Consider the following 20,555-nt stretch of genomic DNA (forward strand, 5'->3'; position numbering starts at 1 on the left):
TTACAATGTCAACAAGAAGGAAAAGATAGTTTCCTAGACACTTGAAATATTTTACTTTTCTGTGAAATATTTAAGTGACATACGGCAGGTCATACTTGTTGGAGGGCAGTAAGTTCAGGGCTGCAGGTCCAGCAACCTCCAAGGAGTTGGCTGGAGGTTATTGTCAAGTCTTAATAGGAGAGCAATATGATGGACATTGCAAAATATGCTAGGAGAAAAGGGAGAGGCTGCTGAAGTGCAAGATGAAGAGTAAAGTAATATGAGGCATGTGCAAGGATGATGGGTTAAGTGGAAAGAGTGCAAAGGCCTGAACCAGGGAAACAGAAAAAGTCCCAGGGTGTGGGTGATGAGGTCTGGGGTAAATGAAAACCAAATGAAAATAGAAACATGGAAACAGAAACATACAAGTCAAGCTGTGTGAAAAAAGGAAAGGAAGATGGGTGAGTCAGCACCAGAAGACAATGTGTTGTGAACCTAATGGGCAACAGCAGACAAGGCATTGGGACAGGCAGCAGATGAGGCAAAAAGAGTGGGGTGCAACCCTGTCAGACGGTATTCCCCTATCCCTCAAGTGAGAGGAAAACAGATTGCAGTCTTCTTCTAGAACATGAAATTTTCACAGTGCAGTAGCTCAGAGCTGCTCACTAGACCTGGAGCAGCCAGCGCTGCTGTACCCAGCATGAGGAAAGCAATACCTGTATTCTGTATAAGAACAACAGGAAAAGTTCTTTATCTTAATTTACAGCTAAATTAGCAGGAGTTACAACCTTTAGAGTGAGATTATTGAGGTGAAATTTGCTTTAACTCTGGTGACCAAACAGACTGTAATACCTAATCCAATGCCTCGATTTTGCAAAGAGAGATGTTTGTGGGACATGGCTCTTGTGCAGACTACATGCCCCAGGAAATTATCTTGGGTCCAAGACAATGCAGTGGGTGTGTGTTGGTTGAGAGTAAATTAAAAGAAAAAAAAATGGGGGGAAAAAAGGAGCGGGAGGAATTGCTTGTAATCCTATTTACAAAGTGTCTATGGCAATGGCACCCAAGAACCACTGTTCCTGGCTTCTGCTCCTGTTAATGCATGGCTCATTGTGATTTAGAAAAGGAGCTGCAACTGAGAAAAAACACCAGGAAATTTTACAAGGTTTCATTTTTCTATCTTGCTGGCAATCTGGCCCCAACTGGCAAGCCCTTTAAGTATGTGTTTAAATGGGAACACGGGATTAATCCTGTTGATTGTAATGGGGTTAACTATGTATGGACAGCACAGTGATGTTTATAGCCTCAACTGAACTGCAAGAAATGGGACTCTATATACTATTTATTAAAAACTCTGGTTGAGCCTTTATGTACCGAAGATTTTTCAGACTCGACATCTAATGTAGATTTCCCTCGAGAACAGATAATGCTCTAACCACAACAGTGACCCGGCCATTTTCTCATCTTTTCTCCTGCCACTGTAGTAAAAGACGTAGGAATATTTGTTCTGTTTGGGGGTTTTGGGGGGTTTTTTTGGGGGTTTTTTTTTGGTTTTTTTGGTTTTTTGGGGTTTTTTCTGGCCGGTTCATGAGGATCCCCCATCACCGGCCCGACGGTCGCCTCCGGAGCAGAGCTTTCTGCGGCCCCGAGCCTCTGCCCTGCGCTGACGCAACCGGGACCACCGGTGTGTTCCGTCCGTGCGGGCAGCGCCATATCCCTCATTCCCCGGGGGTCCTCGGCATGCAGCATCTCCCACCCACCCCCGCCGCCGGTTTCACCCGCGGGCTGCTGAGGCAGACGGGACGCGGGCAGCCGGCAGCTCACCCCGCTTAGGGCTGCCGCGCCCCCACTGCCCGCACGGGGCCGGTGTCCCCGGGCCGCCCGCCGCCCCGGAGCAGCCCTTGGCAGAGAGGCTTCCACAGGACGCGGGGGAACCCGACTCCCCTGCCCGGCCCGGCCCGCCCTCGGGCGCGCTCACTCCCCCGCCCCGTAAGTAGCGGCGGCCGCGGCCGTCGGGGCGCAGAGCGGCGGGGATGGGGACCCGCGGCGGGGGGCTGTACGTGGGGCGGAGGGCGGCGGCCCTGGGGGCCGCGCTGCTGCTGGCGCTGCTGGTCGCACTCCTGGCGCTCGCCGCTCTCTACGGGCGCTGCCGGCAGGAGGCGGCGCCGCCGCCCTCGCCCTCGCCCCGCGCCCCCGACCCCGCCGCCCCTCCGCCGCCCACTCCTGCTGCCAGCTCCGTTCGCCGCCTGCCCCGCCACCTCCTGCCGCTCCACTACGACCTGGAGCTGTGGCCGCGGGTGCGGCCGGGCCAGGCGGGGCCCTTCGCCTTCACCGGGCAGGTGAACATCACGGTGCGCTGCCTGCAGGACACGGACACAGCGGTGCTGCACAGCGCTGGGCTGCGGAGCCGCGGGGCCGCCGCCGTGCGCGGGCCCCTGTCCGAGCCGGGCGCCGCCGTGGAGGTGGCGGGGCTGCGGCAGGAGGAGGCGGGCGAAGTGGCGGTGCTGGAGCTTCGCGGCCGGCTCCGCGCCGGGCGCCGCTACGTGCTGCAGCTGGACTTCCAGGGCCGGCTGGAGGAGGACCTCGACGGGCTCTTCCTCACTCGCTACACCGACCGGGGGCAGAGCAGGTAGGCTGCGGCGGCTGCTGCGGGGACCCCGAGCCCGTGCGCCGACGGCAGCGGGGTACCACGGCCTCGGTCGGGGCCGGCCGTGCCGGGAGGCTGCGGGAGCTGGTACCGGCCGGGCAGAGCCGCTCGCTGCCGGGCGCGGGAGACGGGACCGATTCCTCCCGCACGGCGAGAGCACCGCCCAGGGAGCGAGCGCATCCCCGGCTCCAGAGGGAGCGCGCCGCAAACTCCGGGCTGCACCCAAGCCGACCGCTCCGCGCTTCGGGGAGCATCGGCCAGGCTGCCCTGGCTCTCCGCCGGCAGGTGACTTACCTGCAGCACCGGCCGGACAACTTCTGGTCTCTCAGTGCCTTTGACTGCAGCGAGAGGGGGAGACAGTACCTGTGCCCAGTGCCTGGGAGATGGAGCCCGTCTCAGAATCTTCATCCCGACCCCACACATGTCCGCCTAGCGCTGACAACTCCCCACCTCCTCAACCCGTGTCTGTGGGGAGCATGTCTTTACCAAGAGCTCGGGATTCTGGCTGTGTATTTGGGCTTGAGTTTAGAGACGCTGACCACATGCAATTTAAAAAGCATGGTGAAGTAGGATGGGGGGCTGCTTTAAACAGCTGTGCCTTCCTTGTGGGTGCTATTGCACATTAACTTGTTCAGCTGTCACCGGGCAATCCGTGATTTGCATTGTGGGTGCTATCAGGATGCTTTCTTTCTCTTTTGAACTGCCAGATCGGTGCTGGGACAGTGTGAACTTATTAGGTAGTCAATCATCTAAAACATTTTCACCCACAAAATAATATTTTTCGTTTTCTTTTTATTTTCTTTTTTTATTTCTTGATGTGAAACCTGCTAAAAAGAAGTGAAATTTAAGATTAGAATTTAAGTACTTCCATTGGAAGACAATTTCCTCAAAACAGGAACTTGAAGAAGAAGCAGATGAATTGCTGGCTTTAAAGTTATCTCTTTTTTAATAATCAAAGATGTTGTGATTTGCTGAGCAAACACCGAGTCAAAAGGAAACCTGGAGTTAAAATTCAAGTATTCTTGGCTCTTGTCTACGAGTCCACTAAAATAAGTTCTATCTCAGCAGTTCATAGGCTTCTTGTTTGAGCAGGTGAAATGCAGTCACAAGATCCATACATTCAAGCCTCTGTCGAGGCTGCTCTGTAGTAGCAGTAACATGAAATCACAAAATGAAGTTAATACTTTTTACTGACAGGGGGGAGGACTGTGTGGCTCTTCTCAACAAGCTGGCTTTTCAGCTGCCAGCTCTTGTGTAAATCTTGATACCATTGTCTGCCACATCTGGAAAATGCAACTGATATTTGGTAAGCCTTACAGAAAAGGGCAGTATGACAGTAAGTATTTTAGGAATCACATTCTGTTTTTCTTTAATTGCTGTTTCTTCATTCCTTGATTGTTGTTTACAGGATTTTTTGTGCAATTTAAGGTAAGAAAAATCTAGAATGTTTTTATTTACATAATTTTATAAAAATCCAAATTGGAAAGGAACAAGTACTTAATTACTTAATTCTGTGGCAGTGTGCTCTCTGATGTGGTTTTAATTCAATCAAGTCCTATCTAAGTGAAGCCTAAAGATTTTTGGGTTTTAAGTATTTTTCATGTATTTGTAGCTTTTTAGACCATTTATATGTGGTTATACAGATCCTTGTATTTTTCTTACTCTTTCTCTTACATTTTAGAGGAATAAGCTAACCTTCTAACACCTTCCTGAAGTGCTTAGTCTTATTTTCAAGTAGAGGACCTACAAGAAGAACTTTTTTTTTCCAGTCAGAATCTGAGAAGACGTAGGAAGAAGTGGGGCAAAGAAGCCCTGGACCAGCTCCAATGGGACAGTACCCAGGGAAAAATTACCTTACCAACTGCTCTTCTAATTGGGCAATGTTTGTTATGTCCATATGATATGATAATTTGTTAAACTTATAAAAATTGTAGAAATCCGATACTGGCAAGCCCACAGGCCGTAACTGTGGAGGCACCTGGAAGCTTCCAATAAAGAACTACTTTTTTACCTTACCATTTTAATACTCTTACAAGGGTTTGTTGCAAGGGTCTTTCTCTTATCAGACAATATAAGAAACACTGAATTAGATGCTGATTTTTTTTCATTCAGGCTGTATAAAATTCAGAATATCTCAAAAAAAAAAAAAGAATTTCCTACTGCTGGAACAGTAGGAAATAAGAAAAGGAGTTTTAAAATAATTCAAATAATGTCTGTAATTAAATTTTCAGTTGTTTAGAGGGTTTATGACAAATTCTCCCTTTCATTCTTAGCTCATCACAAAGCACTAATGAAATGTGAGATTGCAGTCTGGTTAAAAAGATGACAGTGGTATTAGACAATGGAATAAATCAAAGAAAATCCACTGAGTGCAGGTGTAATGTGTTGCGTTTTTGTTTGTTTCTGCACATATAACTGATATTATTGTATGATTTTGCTTTTTTTTTTTTTTTTTTTTCTTAAAAAAGGTTTTCTCTGAATCAAGGGTATGCAATAGTATCTTCTTATTTTTCCTTCAGTAAGATTTAGGTCATCACTTTATAAGCCATTTCCTTAACCTCATGGGTTTCAAAAACACTGAAGGGGCTTTTCTTGGAGGAGATAAGTTTTGAGTGATGTGTAAGGTCTGTCAAGGCATTAATGATGGATAAAGTTGGATTCTAATGAATGACATAGATGAGGAGTGATATAAAAACTCCCAGTGCCCTTCAGCTGTCAGTACAAAGCCAGTTACTCTTCTGCAAGGAATCTTCCCCCTCCAGCAGATTGTCTTGTAATTTTTTTAAAGTGACTCGTACCGGTCTGCAGCAGACCCTGGGTCAGTTTCCTGCAGAGGCTTTCTGACCTCGGCACCTCACTGAAAACAGCAGCTGTAATAGAAAATGTGACCTCTGTCTACAGTCATGCAGTTCTGCTAGAAGCTTAGTGGTTTTTGTGATTTCTGCTTGAGGAGCAGCTGTAGATCTCTTATTTCAGAAGAGTCTGAGCAAGGCAAGCTTTGAGAATTGAAGTCCCTGAAATGTTTGTTCCATGTGAACTTTCTTTTTTATTGGTCATATTTCTTGTTCAGCTAACCCCACTGCTGTTGCGCTGGATTGGAGAGCTGTTTGGAGTGACAGCTATTTTCAGAAGTCTTAACCTTACCTCTGTGAAAAAAGAATAAACCAAAGCTCCAACTTCACTAAATATCCAACACAGAATTTTTTTGTTATCAGTTTGACCAGTGATGACTCTATGTGTTTTTATTCTTGCTGACAATTCCTACTAACCACCCAATCATGTCTTACACACAAAAGAAAACACTGAAAAATGGGAGCTCTTCTTATGAGTAAAGGATAACCCATGTCTGCAGTGCTTGCAGGAGCAAAGGAAGTGAAAAGGGAAGAAGCTCACACTTCTCTAGCTTTAAGCGTCTGAAGGGTTTCCTCTGGAAATGGGGAATCAGTATTCTGCATGTAGCTGTGGTAGTCCATACCAGGACCTGGGTGGGCAGAAGGATACAGAAACCAGTTTTCCTTTTCTTCTCCAGTGCTGCTGGCTCAAATATACACAGTGCAGGGGTTTTTTTTGTTCATCATTCTGCACAGGGATCTTGCACTGCCATGAATGAGCTCATGTGTGCTACTTCAGGGTTAGAGGATCCCATAGGCTGTACTATAAAGTGCAGGCTTTATGCATGTCGCTGTTAGCATCAATATTTCTGAATCCTTTTGGAATTTTGCTTGGAAGCCACTCTGCACATGTCCTGTGCATGAAACCCTTGACTGGATAGGGCTGAGCAGGCATTCCAGAATGTAACTGAACATAGTATTTGCACTAATTTTTATTAGTTGCTTCTGCACCAACTACTAGAATGCGGTACAGATCTGACTAATTTCCCACTGTAGGTATGAGTACTGCCCTGATGGCTCCTGTCTTGTTTGGGATGTCTCAGTGCTAAGAATAAGCATTTCTCACCTTGGTGTGAATAAACTGTTGGGCAACACCTCAACTACAACATAAAAATATTTGCCCTGTAGTAGTGAGGTGACAGAAGCAGGAGATTATGCTGTTCTTGTGTGTCCAGCTGCTGGTAATGTTTGGCTGGCAGGTCTGGAGCTTTGAGCACCACTGCATGTGTATTTTTTCTAATTCTTGGTACGGATGCCCTATGTGAACAGCTCAGATGTACAGCTTGTTGAGAGTTCTGCCAATGTCATTGGTTTATCTTTTGCTTCCAGCAAGTATGTGTTGCAGGAGAAGAGTCAGAAACAACTCCAACAGTAAATTTAGGTTTTAATATTTAACAATGAGTAAGTATTAAGTACAAAGAGATATTTTAGTGTTTAGTAAGTACAGATGGATTAATGAAGAAGAAGTCAATGCTCTACACTTACAGTTATGATGGGATACAAAGATTATTGAGTAAGTTTCCTATAAAAAATCTTGAATGTTGCATGCAGTTAAAAAATGTCAACAGCTCAGCCATGTCTGGTGCCAGATGAAGGATCTTACAACGTCAAGGGTAACCTTGAGAGGTATACCTCCTTGAGAGGAGAGCACTGCCCTGCAGCCAGGTGCTGTGGACACAGAGCTCAGCAGACTGATAGCTGCAGATGTTACGGTGTAAAGTGATTGATTTGCAGTTAGTTTTTCTGCTATTAATGCAGTTTCTGCCATTTACCAGTCCAGTCCAGTCTCCAGTTTTGGTTTGCTGCTGAATTCTCACTGACAGCCTCACACAGTAGGATTAACCTTGATTGGACCCACTTGCTGAGCATCTGCATGGAGCAAAGCTCACTTGGTTCACACAGGAGGAGTGCATCCCTCACAGTGTGCCACAGAGATCTGCCTCAATCAGGCATAGCTCCTTGACATAAAGGATCCTTTTGAATATTGTTCTGGGCTTGCCAGTGCACTGGGGCAGCGCTGGTGCTGCATTCCCAAGGGTACTGCTCAGTGGCACTTGTCAGAGCTGTGCAAGTGCATGCAAATGCAGTTAGTTAACAGTTATCACAATGTTTTATAAAAATGTGTGATTAACTAATAAATAAGAGTGCATGCATTAGGGAGAAGAGCAGCTTTAAAGAGATATGGTCTGCTGTACGCAAAGATTTAATCGACTTTGTTTTAGCAAATAAAATAGAAGTGCCCAAATATTTAATCCGGAAAAGGTCTGCAAGGAAAAAAAAAAAAACCCAAGTGCAATTAAAAAGACTGCTTTTCTCTACAAACATCCAAACTGGACTGGCTGTTGGGAATGGGGATTTAGCCATGACTTTAAATAATAGCTGAATCTTTTCCAAATCTGCATACATACATGCTTAACTTGCAGCTTTTTCTGATTTGTTGTCTCTATAGAATATATGGAGTGTTATATAGAATTTAGATCAGCTCTACCATGCTGGATTAATCTTATTTGCATTTTTAATACAGTATGCTCATTGCCTCCCAAATGGAGCCAACGTTTGCCAGGAGAGTTTACCCATGTTTTGATGAACCTGCCATGAAGGCCACATTTAATATCAGAATTATCCATGACCCAAGCTATGTGGCTCTTTCCAACATGCCTGCTATTGGTAGGTAAACAACAACTTGATGCATGCTTTTTCCTCCCCCTACATTACTTTTAAAAACGGTGCAATTCATCTGAGAAGTTTATGCCATCCAAAAAAGTGTTCTGTTGTCCATTTGCTAGTGTCTTCAAAAGGCACAGAAAATCTATGCCTATGAGATTACAAATTTGGGCACTTATATTTAATTATTTATTCATAATTAATGTCTCTGATGGTAACCACTCTGTTGAACAATTTTATCAGTTGTGGTGTTCTTTCCTCTGCCTGCTCAAGGCTGCACAGAGTTTGATTTTTGGTACTTGCTGCTTCTTTAGTGTGTCTGTCATACTGTGTGACATCGTTTTAAAGCAAAATGGCAGCCCCAGGAATGCAAAGCCTCTAGTTGTGACATCAAGGGGGTCCTTTAATTCTCAGTAGATGTTAAGATACTTACAACAACCAAAAATATTCTTTTCCAGGCAGAGACATTCTAGCCTCCTGTGCTTGTGCAGAATAGGAACAAGAGGATTATAAGGCTCTGGAGATGTTCCTTCTGTCCCTTGCTCAAGTGGGATGTCTGTGGAATGGGATCTCAAGTGGGACATCTGTGGAGTATAAGATTCTAAACAAATTTTCTAAATTAGCATTCCTAGAGAAATCCAAGAAATCCACTGGGTTTCTTGCCTCCTTCTTAAAAACTTACTTTTTTTGCAGTTCAATGCCATGAATCTTAATTTTTCAACTAAATACTTTTCAGCCATTGTCATGGTATTGTAAAACCACGACAGCTATAAAAGCAAGTTTTATGACATTTGCTTGGAAACTAAGTCACTTAGGAATTATAATAGATGGGATTGCTGTGAGAATCACTGGAAGCATTTGCTACCCAAAAGAATCCTGCCTGTGTCCTCCTTGCTTAGAGGGAAGGTATCTGATTAAGTATCTAATAATTCTTAGGCAGACATGGCCAATATTTTGGTCTTAACAGGTTGTATCTTTTAGATAGGTAGCATGGGATAAATTATCCTCAGCTTGCCTACAACGTAAAAGTGATGGAATTTGATATCCTTCCAACACTTCAGTCAGGAAGCCCAAGAGTGAAATTTTGCTGCTTGCCTGGGAGGTCATGGCTCTGGTACCTGTCAGTAGCAAGAAGTCTGGCTGCTTTCCTTCTCCCAGAAACACACCAGTTAGTGCAGGAAGACACCATAATGAAGAAAGAAGTTAAAAAAAAAAAAAAAAAGCAGAAAACAAAAAATTCCTTGTTTATTATGGAAAAACTTTGGTTTTAATAAATTCTTTGGCTTTTTTTCTAGATGTATCTGAAGTGAAGGATGAAAATGGAAGCCTGTGGACAGTCACCACATTTAACACTTCACTGAAAATGTCAACTTACTTGACTGCTTTTGTGATTTGTGATTTCGATTACGTCAGCAGAACTGAGCGGGGCAATGAGGTAGATATGAGGCTGCCTGACACTTGATAGGAATTTACAACAGAAGTTGGCCCTCTGGAGCATCATGTGGTTTGAAGACATCACAGACATTACCTGTGCTAAATCCTATTCCCAAACTGTCTGCTTATGCTGCAAAGCTGCTAACATGTGTCCCATAGATATTTCTGCAGAAAGTTTTCCTTTGGGACAATTAGGTTATTGTCCTGTCCTGATCATTTCATACAACTGCACAAGTAGGTATGGCCCATGTATGTTAAAATCTAGGAGCAGCTTCTCTGCAGAAAGTACTGGTTATAATTCATGATCTTCTTACTTTCTCAGGTGTCTTAGTTGGAAAACATACCCATTTCCACTGCTGTGACAAACCACTGATGTTCAGTGCTTGTTCCTCAAGGTCCTTTGAGGAGCCACATGGTGACATCAGTAGGAGTAATACTGTGCTCCAAACATTTTGTACAGTAGTACATTAACCTTTTATTCCACAGTATGCACAGTTTTTAGCCTCCAAAAGTGACTGCTTTAGGTTTGAAGTTTCTTCATCTGTGAGTATTCAGTTTTGTTCTTAGACAAAATGGCCAAGGCTTGTTGAGAGAAGCTGTAAAAAAAAATGTCCTGCAGGGGCAGCAGTTGCTTCACTTCTTTTTTTTCATTGAAAGTCAACAGGGAAAAGATGTATCAAGTTTTCCCAAAATAAATAGTAAGTTCAAGCATAAAGCTATTAAAGATAGATTTACTTTTTCTCCTTATTAAATGAGAGCACTTCATGGTTAATTCGCTCTCATCCTACTGGGAAAAGGTGGGACAATGTAAGTGGAGAGTGCAGAGATTGTCTAAGAAGCAGAGTGCTGGGTCTTTTTTAAAGGGAAGATTGGATTTGGTATGTCAGATCTGCCATCTCCTGTGATGAACTTGTTGGATACTTGCAGCTATGGATGTGGTGGCTTTTTCTTGGGCCTAATTCTTGGACTGAGTTCTTGGACTGAGGAGTCAGCAGAGCAGAGTATTCAAAGGAGCTGTTTTTCAGAGGGAAAAGGCACCACCTGTGTTCTCTGAGATTGGGTGGAGAGGGTATTTCACCCCTAGGTTTTGGACAGAGTTGCTCAGGTTATGCCTCCACAGTATTTGTGTGAGCATGTTTATTGTTCCTGTTTTAATGTCTCTGGTAACCTGAAACACTCAAAGGTCATGCTAGGATTAGGATTTTAAGATGCTAGTTGTGTTTAGGTTTTGCAAAATTAAGTGATCCGGTCTTTGAATCTCTTCTGAAAAGAGGGCCTCTGTTGACTGAATATGCTTAGGTTTTTTTTTCATTGTGAATTAAATGCTAATGCTTTCCAAGTATGCTCTTAGGGTTTGACTATGCAACTCCTTGTGAGATCATGTTTTGCATTTAGATGCCAGAAATTTGAAGGTTTTGAGCTGCTGGGCACCTGGCAAGGCATCTCTTGTTCAGAGATATATGATGGAGATATAAACATTTTCTCAGGCTACTCCATCACTTTTGGGCAAGCAGCTGCTCTTTTCAGTGTGGGAACAAAGTCGGTGGGCACAGGAGAGGAAAGATTTTTTGCTGCTGTGGTCTTCATTACTCAGAGGTACAGATGTCAGCTGCTCAGATGTCACCTGCTCTCTGCAGCCAAGAGGAGGCCAGTGGTCTCAGAGAAAGTTTAGGAGGAGAGATGTATGTGTTAGGACTGCAAATGCTCTCTGGACATCTATTTCTCTCTCTTCATGTGGGCTAAATGTAAGCTTGCCACCCAGACATGCTCACCGGAATACACTGGTTTAAGATGTGTAATTCTTAATAGCTTTACAGTGTTTTCCTCTTAAGAAAATAAAAGCTATGAGTTCTTTGTTCCTGCAATGTATAGTTGTATTCAATCTTTATCCCTTTGAAGTACTGGAACTCTCCTAGATTTTAGCAGGATCGGAGTCTGTGCTGCATTTTGTTAGGTCCAGTAAAACTTCAGTTGGATTTTTTTTAGTTAAAAGCTTCATTGAATGGTCTGGTATGGACAGTTCCAACAATGGCTCACAGAAGAGAAGCAAAGAAAATGAAATGTGAAGGTTGTCTAAAAACATTCTTCCTTGTTTTATTGCAGATCCGTATTTGGGCCCGGAAGGAGGCAGTTAAAAATGGATATGTGGACTATGCTTTAAATATCACAGGCCCAATATTTTCGTTTCTGGAAGACACACTTAATGTCAGCTACCCTCTGCCAAAGACAGGTGAGATGGCTTCTTTTCTGGAATGGATGAGAAATAGCTGCTGATGGTGCAATGTTCACAGAAGCTATGGGGTTTTTTTTCCAGGGTTCTCCTTTTACAACTTACCACATTCATGGAATGAACCCCCTAAACTTTAAAGCACTGGATCCTCCTTTCTGTCTCATGGCTTTTACTAACCTGTAACTCAACACTCTTACCTTTGCATTCCATCCATTCTTTTAAAGCCTATTTTCCTAATAAAAGGGGCAGGTTGGACAACAAAGTGGATAAAAAAGAGGGTGTAATTCAATCACAAGGGCTGTCTTTGGGATCACAACATGCCAGGATGTTGTAGTTCCTGTGTCCTCAAAGTAAATCCCTGCTGCCTGTATGTAGCTTGTGTCCCCACAAAACATTCCTTGCTTTCTTCAGTATCTCCCTGTCGTGTCTTGGGTGCATGTTCCTGCACATTCCTCCCCAGAAAAACAGGGAGGATTGCCCTGCAGGAAAACAGTGTTTCTACTTCAAGTGGACATTGGGTAAGTTGATTCAGTCAAACTTCAGTCAAAAAAATGTAGTTTCACTGTACAGTTTGTTTGCTATTTGTACTTGTATTCCCAAGAGTTTCAGCATTAATATTATGGGAAAATGGGTAGAATATTGAGAAGACAGTAAACAGTTCTTATCTAAAATTAATTCTGGACCTGCCAGTGATCTTAGAGGATTGCAGGACTGGGGGAAAGGAATTTCCCCCTTTTCTTGACTGGATAATTTGGTAATTTGTCAAATCTGTATTTTGGCACTTGAAAGAAATAAATTTTAATATGTGTGAATTTATTATCTCCCAGTATATTTCTAATAACTTGTAGAATTACTCACTACACTTGTTTTGGAAAATGCAATATATGCAGTCTACAGTCTTCAAATTTTCTAGTCTTAGTAATCTTACAAGCTAGTCAAGGGCTGTAGATTATTCTGTTTCATGCTTGTGTTCTTGTGTTTAGCAGCAATGTTGATACATTAATTCATTAGCATAAAACTATTACACAACAGAAATAGAGGAACAGTGTTGTAGACTTCCTGCTAGGCAGGATTTCAGTTTCAGAGAGGGCTGTAATATCATTACAATCCCCACTGTAATGCCATGCAAAACCCACTGGATTTCACAGTGTCTTTCTTTGAAGTTTCACTTAAAAAATGGTAAAATTAGACCAATCAAGAGTGCCTCCATGTTGATACAAGAGATTTCTATAGCAAACTCAGAAAAAGCACATTTAAGCCGAGGGGTCTTTAACCCAGGGTTTGATTTATCTACATCTGGTTTTAATGCTGCTGTAAGTGAGGTCTCCTGCCCCAAGGCTGGATAAGAGCTGCCTCACCAAAAGTGAAATACCTTTGCTGTAATTTGGAGGCAATAATCCCAGTTGAGATGCAGCCTACCTGTAAAGGGGTTCAGCACCATGCTTGCATTAATTGCCTTGCTTTTGGGCTGCAGCTTTCTTTGGTCAGCTGTTTCTAAATGTTCTGTACACCTTTTCCAAATTTTGATTTTTGCTGCTGAGTTTAAACAGTATATCTTTTCTTGAGACCTTGATGTTTTGTCCAGCTCTCAGATTTGAACTGGAAAACTAATGCCTGTGCTTAAGGCAGAAGGGGCAGGACAGAGATGACAGTCTTACTGTGTAAATAAAGAGATGAGGTTTCTAAGGCACCTTTCAAACAAGAGTGGAAAAGATACTTCTTCTCACACAGCTGAAAAAGCAAGACTTCTTTTTTATCAGTTGCTAGGCTGAAAAAAAAGGGTAATTATTACCCTACCCAAACACAGGAGAAACTCACAGAGAAAGATTTCTGACGGCCAGGAGTGAACATATATTCTCTTCTAACCTCCATTTTCATTCAGAACATTGTAGGTAGAAAATACAGTACAGATTTGGGTTTTGTGGGAATTGATTATGTGGATTCCTGAAAGAATGGCATCATAGGTGAAAACCATGACAAGAAGAAATTTCAGTGATCATTTGCAAGTTTTGCTGTATGCCACAAAGAAGCACTACCATGTAGCATCCTTCAGTGCTGAGCCAGTGTGAGCATTAAAATTGTGAGCATTTTGTTTATAAAAATGTTTAAGATAACTTTTTGTGTGTGTGTGTGTCTGTTTGAATCAATTTAGATCTGGTTGCACTGCCTGATTTTGGAGCAGGTGGTATGGAAAACTGGGGGCTAATGATTTTCCAAGAAGCATCATTGATGAACCTCCCAAGTGATGAATTCACAAGCAGGAAGGCAATGATTGCCTTAATTGTGTCACATGAAGTAGGACACCAGGCATGTGGTAAAAAATTCTGTACTTGCCTATGATATTGTTTCCTCACAGTTGCTGATGATGCAGTTACTGATTAATAGAAGCAAAATAATCCCTTAACAGTAGAGGGTGTGTGGGTGAGCACTAGAGAAATTACAGCTTATTTGATCATATGTTCTGCTGATAAAGCAGAATGTTAAAAGTAGGTTCTCTCATCTTACAGACTGCATACTGATTGTACAGGACTCATTGATACGAAACTGTTAATGGGGTACTTGGTTTTTTTCTTACACAGTACTTGAATGCTGTCAGAGAAGATACTCTGGGGAGGCAGAGATGACACTACTGTCCACACAGCAAACTTAGTACTTTGTTAGGACACTCATACTGCATTCATCAGAGTCCTTTTGTAGGGGCAGTGCACATACATACTGCAAAGGGTATTTGTTTTCCTGTAAGACACAGCCCATAGCACAATAGAACAAAATTAATGTGAAAATACCTTGTGCTGGATCTTTGCTCAGCTTTCACAGAGATTTCCAAATTCTTTCTTACTTTATTTGGAATGATAATACTCTTGGTCTTCCTTATTGACAGTGTTTCATTTCCTGTTATTTTCTAGAGCAACAACTATTTGCACTTAGTAAAATTAGCAAAAAATTTTTGCTTAACTTGGCCTGTGCACTTTTGTGCCCTTCTGACAAGGTCTGTAACTTTGCAGACCTTCAGATGAGCAGAGTGTTTTTACTTTTGCCGGCCAATTAAATAAATGTCAGTGGTTACTTCAAATCTATTTTACAATAAACTTGCAGTTCTGGTTTTTAAGAATTGGCAAATGAAATATAAATCCAGAAATGATCAGTTCTTTGTTAAATATTAAATGCCAGATATGAGAACACAGCAGCTGTTTTGGAAGATTTGTACTTGCCACGAGAGGGGTTTGCTGATTTTGAGAATAGTTATTTCTCCAGTTTTGTGTGTCATGCCTTTGACAATTTATCTTTGTTAAGAGCATGGAAAGATGATTTTGTAATTGCTTGATAGATGCCCTACTTCTACTCATAGCCTGGTATGATATTTTAGAAATTTAACTTATATTGAGAAGTTTTTAAAATTAAATTTTCTATAAGAATGACATAATGCACTGAGATTGACCCTCATGGTATGAAATTGTAGATGAAGCAATTTAAAAATTACAGCCTTTTTCTAAAATACATCTTTTTCTACTGAATTTTCACTACCTGAAGAATCATTCAGCATTTTATTCAGTTTACACATAGATAATAAATAAAGTGACTTCAGCCTGTTTATGTGTGTTTAACCTGCAAAAGCTGTTTAACCTGCAAAAAATGTGAAAACAGCACTCCAAGGAGATTTTGAGATATTTTTTCTTTCAATTTAAGTGGTTTGGAAATCTGGTGACAATGAAGTGGTGGAATGATCTGTGGCTTAATGAGGGCCTGGCATCTTACTTTGAGTACCTGGGAGCCACCTTTGTTGAACCCAAGCTTTCACTGGTAAGTGCCAACGCTCACTAGCCAAGTTCCATCATGTACAAAGGAAAGGAAGGGGCAGGAGATGGGAGTTAATTAAACAGTCCTACTATAAACTTCACTCCCGGGGGAAAGACAAGTGGGTCTTGGTTCTTTCCCTGCAGGTCTCCGTCTGTGGGGGCACCGTGGTCATATCCAGCTCCCTAGAGCTGGTGCAGAGAACAGGAGGACAGCTGGGATTCTGCAGTGGCAAGGAGTGTGTGTTTGGCCCTTGATCTGTCATGTAGCAAACCCAGATTTCTCTCCTGGGTCCTGTGGTAGCTGATGGTTTTCCTTCTCACCTGCCTCATTCTTTTCTAATTGCCCCAGTCCTCAGGTATCTTTCCTAGGCAGAGATTAGGCTGGGTCATTTTGAGTCTCTTACCCACTGGGTCCCTGGATATCTGGTTATAGTAAGACAAATACAATGCACATAGCTAATCCAACAGCAGGGTAGGACTCCTTCCCGTTCTGCCCAAATGGGAATAAGCATAAATCCCATAGCATATTAGAAGACTCCATCCATTGTTAGACTGAGAGACAGATGGATAGGGGATGCTAACTGCAGCCATGAGATGAGGTGCACTTGCCCATGCAATCTTAACTGTCTGTACATGGTGCCATCAGCTTCTGAAGGAAGGAAGTAAAGACTGCTCAGACTAAAGGCTGCTTTAGTCTGAGCAGTTACTCCAGGTAGCTTTTTATTTGGCTAAATTGAAACACCATTTGTCAATTTCCTTTTTGCATTCACCAAAGCTCTTAATTACATGTTTGACTTGCAACTAATAAAGACATGCCAAGCAATTTCTGTCAGGAGGATTTCTAGGTCATGGGATATGCCTATCTTCTTCTTTGAACTTCAACAACAGCTCACTTTATTCTCTGCAATACACTGTCTTAATACCATTGAAAAGTCTTAAGGTCTCCAAATTTTAAATTGGAAATAAATACTTGACTTCTTTTTAATTTAAACATTTAATTTGGAAGCTTGCCTTTGTGAAAATCCACAGTTTTCATTTGTGTCCATAAAGTGAATTTTAATACTGGGCAATAATTCTTTTTGATACATTGCCTTTAGGTAATGTGCCTTGGGAATGCAGAATTAAACACACAGGTATAAGAATATAGATCTTTCGTGCAGTTTTGAGGTTCATAAACATTCACAGAGTCACAGAATGGCTGAGGTTAGAAGGCACATGTGGAGGTCATCTTGTCCAGCCTCCCTGCACAAGCAGGGCCACACAAGATCCAGCTGCCCAAGACTGTGCCCAGACAGCTTTAGAATGAATCCAAGGATAGAGGTTCCATAACCTCTCGAGGTGACCTGTGGAAATGCTCAGTCACCTTCACAATGAAAAACTTGTTCCTGGTGCTCAGAGAGAACCTCCTGTGTTTCAGCGTGTGCCCATTGCCTCTGGTCCTGTCAGTGGGCACCCCTGGAAAAGCCTGGCTCTGTCCTCTGCTCAGCTTCCCTTCAGCTATGGTGAGATCCCTCTGAGCCCTCTCTTGCCAGGCTGAGCAGAGCCAGCTCTCCTAGCCTGTTCTTACAGGAGAGGTGCTTCAGTCCCTCCCCTGAGCTGTTGACCATGGTAGGTGGCAATTACTCAGGAGGCATTTTCTGAGGAGCCACTTTCCTTCCCTATTTCTCACGGGGTGACAGCAGCAATGCCACACAGCTGAACCCTGGTACCTATCTTGGGTTTTGGGTTATTGCTCAGGGTTCCAGCAGAAGAAATGGGGAATTCAGGAGGAAAATGCTGTCATGTTCATAACAGAAGTAAACGAAATACAGGCTTTCAGTTTTCAGTATTTGTTCGTTTGCTGTTTAATATATTTGACTTATTTTTGCCTGAGGATTACACTGTAAATGACTGTCAGGCCCAAGCCCCCAGTACTTTGAAGATGTAATATTTTCACTGGTCACTGATGCTGCCTGTAGGAAATGTCAGGATCCTTGTTCTTCAGTAGAAAGCTAGGGAGTTTGGGAGCTTGCTTATAGACTAATTATCTGTAATAGTGCTGATTCCATACTCCTCATTCTCTCCACAGAATGTTCATCTCACATGACAAGGTTTGTCTTCTTCTTGCAGGATAAAATCTTTTATGCTCATGTTGTACAACCTGTCTTAAGGGAAGACAGTGAAATAGCTCGATCACTGTCAGAGAGTGAAGACAAGATCAAAGGATCATTTTCTTTAATGTTTCTTTTTGACAACATCACATACAGCAAGGTAAAAAATTAGAAAATTTTTCCCGGATTTTTGCAGATACTAAGCTAATGGTACAAAGTAGGTTTGGGAGGGACTGTTGAACAAAACTACTTTGTCATTCAAAACGTGTTTCTGCTGCACACAAAAATTTATTGCGTGTTGCAAATCTACTTAGCTATGAAGGAAGAGGTGAAAACATTTTTAATCTCTGTGAAATATGAAGTGTGGGTGCAGACCAACTAGCATCTCTGGAATAGCTGAAAAAATATTGCAACAGTAATTGCAACAATAATTCATTTTTTCTCATACTATTTTTTTGCACTCTAGGGGGCTTCTATAACCTGGATGCTTTCTGGTTTCCTGACTGAAAAGTTGTTCATCAGAGCACTTACTGTAAGTTTGAAAAAACAACGCCCTTCGTCTTGGTGTACAAGTTTGTAAATTCCAGTTGTAATTGCAATTGCTTGCCTTGCTAATGGTTTTCATTGAACCTCCATGGATTCTGATGCTTCTCTTTGTTTCCTCCCAGTCCTATCTGAAAGAATTTTCCTTCTCAAATGCTAATCAAGATGATCTGTGGACCCACATCCAGATGGTACTCATTTTGTGTCTCTAGTATTCTTTTCCTGCTGCTTGGCCGAGTCCAAATTTAAGGCATAAACTGTGGAAGACTGCATTGGAATGTGGCTATCTGTAGTGCAGTCTTTCTCCTGCATAAAATTTGCTTTGCCAGTTCTTTCAGGTAATGTCTTCTCAAGTGTTTATCTGGCTGCTTTGCTGCACCTGAGATCAGTGGGACTGAGTACAAGGAGTCAGGAGATGAGATAGGAAATCAGGACCAGGCAAAGTTTTGGGTTCCATGATAATTACATAAGCCTACATGAAATTGCATAGCCAATTGTTCTGGAACTTTTGCTAGATCAGAGTGAGTGATGCCTTGGGCTTGATGATCAAAGATGTTGGTATGTCACAGGTCCAGCAGAGTCCATACTCAGGGCAGTAGCTCAGCCTTTCACCCTTCAATGGTTTTGGCAGAGATATGACTAAGAAAACAAATACCAGTATTAGGTTATTTTTAAAAAAAATACACCTTCCTGGTCCTCTAAAGAAGGCTTCTGTTGTGTTTCAGACTCTGTCTTAAGAATGGGAGTGCTAGAATTTCAGATACACAATTCAGATACATTTTAAGCCAGTGAAGACTGTGCCAATTCACACTAGTTTGGACTCCAGCCTAATGTCTTTCCCAAATTGTCTCCATTAATTCAGTTTGTTTATTATGTCACTTAAAAATATTTGTGTTCCATCAGTTCTATTTGAATGAAATTAACTAACAAGTCTGTCATAGCCATAGAGATGTGTAAGTATATTAACACTAAAAAGGGAAAGGTTAGCAGCAGGTTGTAGAATGAAAAATGTAATCTCAGTATTTCATAATTCCTGAAAAAGGCTTATGCCTGTATTATGTCTTTATTAGGATGTCAAAAAGGTTCCTTGGAATTTGTTACACTGATTTTTGCACGAGCCAAAGACCAGCAAGCTGCTAAGCATTATTTTCTCTACTATGTTAGGAGCACTCCCAGAGATTCACTGAAGCAATACCAGTAAGAACCTGTTCATCCTAAGTATTTCTAATTTCTCTTTCTCTTTCAGGTCGTAGATGCACAGGATGAAGTTCAGTTGCCAGCACCTGTAAAGCAAATAATGGATTCCTGGACATGCCAAAATGGGTTTCCAGTTTTAACATTAAATCTAACTACTGGAACAGTCACACAGGAACAATTTTTTAATAAAAACAATAGAAAGAGTACTGATTCTTACAAGTATGTTTAGCTTGTGTTTTTATTGTATTTTTATACCCTGTTTTTTACAGGAAATGCTTCAGTCATAACAACATGTTTTGACCATCTGATTTTTTAACTTGTGGTATTTTCTTGTCAAAATGAGCAGTCAAGTAAAATCTGTTTGAGATTTTGCTGGAGTTTGCAGTAGTTTTGCAAATTCTGCTTGTTTTTCCAAAAAGTTGCTTTCCTCTGGAAGAGTGACTTTTCCAAATCAGACGTAGGCGATGAGCATGTTGCAGGGAGGATTTCTGCCTGGCATTTTCTTCTTTCCTCATCTCTCAGATGACAGACAGACTGGGGAACTGGATGAACCATGCTTAGCTTCTTTGGAGTGCCCACATTCCCAGTCTCTTCTGCCTGAAAAGGCTGGAAGGGTTCGCATTTAAATACTTAAATAAATGACCCCTTTCTCAGAAAGTGCTGATACCTGAACAACAGTTTTAAGTTCTTGTCAGTGAGCATTGCTAAGTGCCTGGGGCTTTTGAAAACTTATTTAGATGTCTGAAAAAGATGATAGAATTAGCTGCCTTTTGTCACCCACTTTGCAAATTCCTGGCTAGGGTTTGAGCATTTTTGAAGAAGCAGTTGATAGGAGTTTTGGGGTGGATGGATGGAACCCATGAGATGAATTGTCATGTGAGGAAAAAGTGTGAAGGAGAGCAAAATCTAAAGTGTTTTTTTCTTGGAAAGTATTGCTGGTAATACAAACAGACAAAAGGAATTTTGACAAGAGCCTCAGGGTTTCTTTGCTCCTGATCTCCAGGAACTGTAAAGCACTAATCCACTCAATATTCTTGGTTAGCTCAGATAAGGAATCCCAAGTCACTAGTGTGAAGTCCTGCA

The 20,555-nt window shown here is 42.2% G+C and overlaps 1 protein-coding gene across 3 annotated transcripts in view; it reads left to right on the top strand.

Moving 5' to 3' along the window:
• Positions 1-1,997: 1,997 nt before the first annotated feature.
• LVRN (laeverin) overlaps positions 1,998-20,555 on the top strand; it is a 38,708-nt gene continuing 20,150 nt past the window's right edge. For 2 of the 3 annotated variants that reach the window (XM_059873560.1, XM_059873562.1), the window contains exons 1-10: positions 1,998-2,608; positions 8,042-8,184; positions 9,477-9,616; positions 11,719-11,845; positions 13,998-14,152; positions 15,533-15,646; positions 17,752-17,892; positions 18,199-18,264; positions 18,401-18,466; positions 19,522-19,691. In XM_059873560.1, the coding sequence (XP_059729543.1) occupies positions 2,013-2,608; positions 8,042-8,184; positions 9,477-9,616; positions 11,719-11,845; positions 13,998-14,152; positions 15,533-15,646; positions 17,752-17,892; positions 18,199-18,264; positions 18,401-18,466; positions 19,522-19,691 (1,718 nt within the window). In that variant the 5' untranslated portion in view covers positions 1,998-2,012. The remainder of the gene's footprint in view (positions 2,609-8,041; positions 8,185-9,476; positions 9,617-11,718; positions 11,846-13,997; positions 14,153-15,532; positions 15,647-17,751; positions 17,893-18,198; positions 18,265-18,400; positions 18,467-19,521; positions 19,692-20,555) is intronic. The other variant, XM_059873561.1, reaches the window with a different exon arrangement.

This window comes from Haemorhous mexicanus, chromosome Z (genome assembly GCF_027477595.1).
Source record: "Haemorhous mexicanus isolate bHaeMex1 chromosome Z, bHaeMex1.pri, whole genome shotgun sequence".
In the NCBI taxonomy this organism is placed as follows: Eukaryota; Metazoa; Chordata; class Aves; order Passeriformes; family Fringillidae; genus Haemorhous; species Haemorhous mexicanus.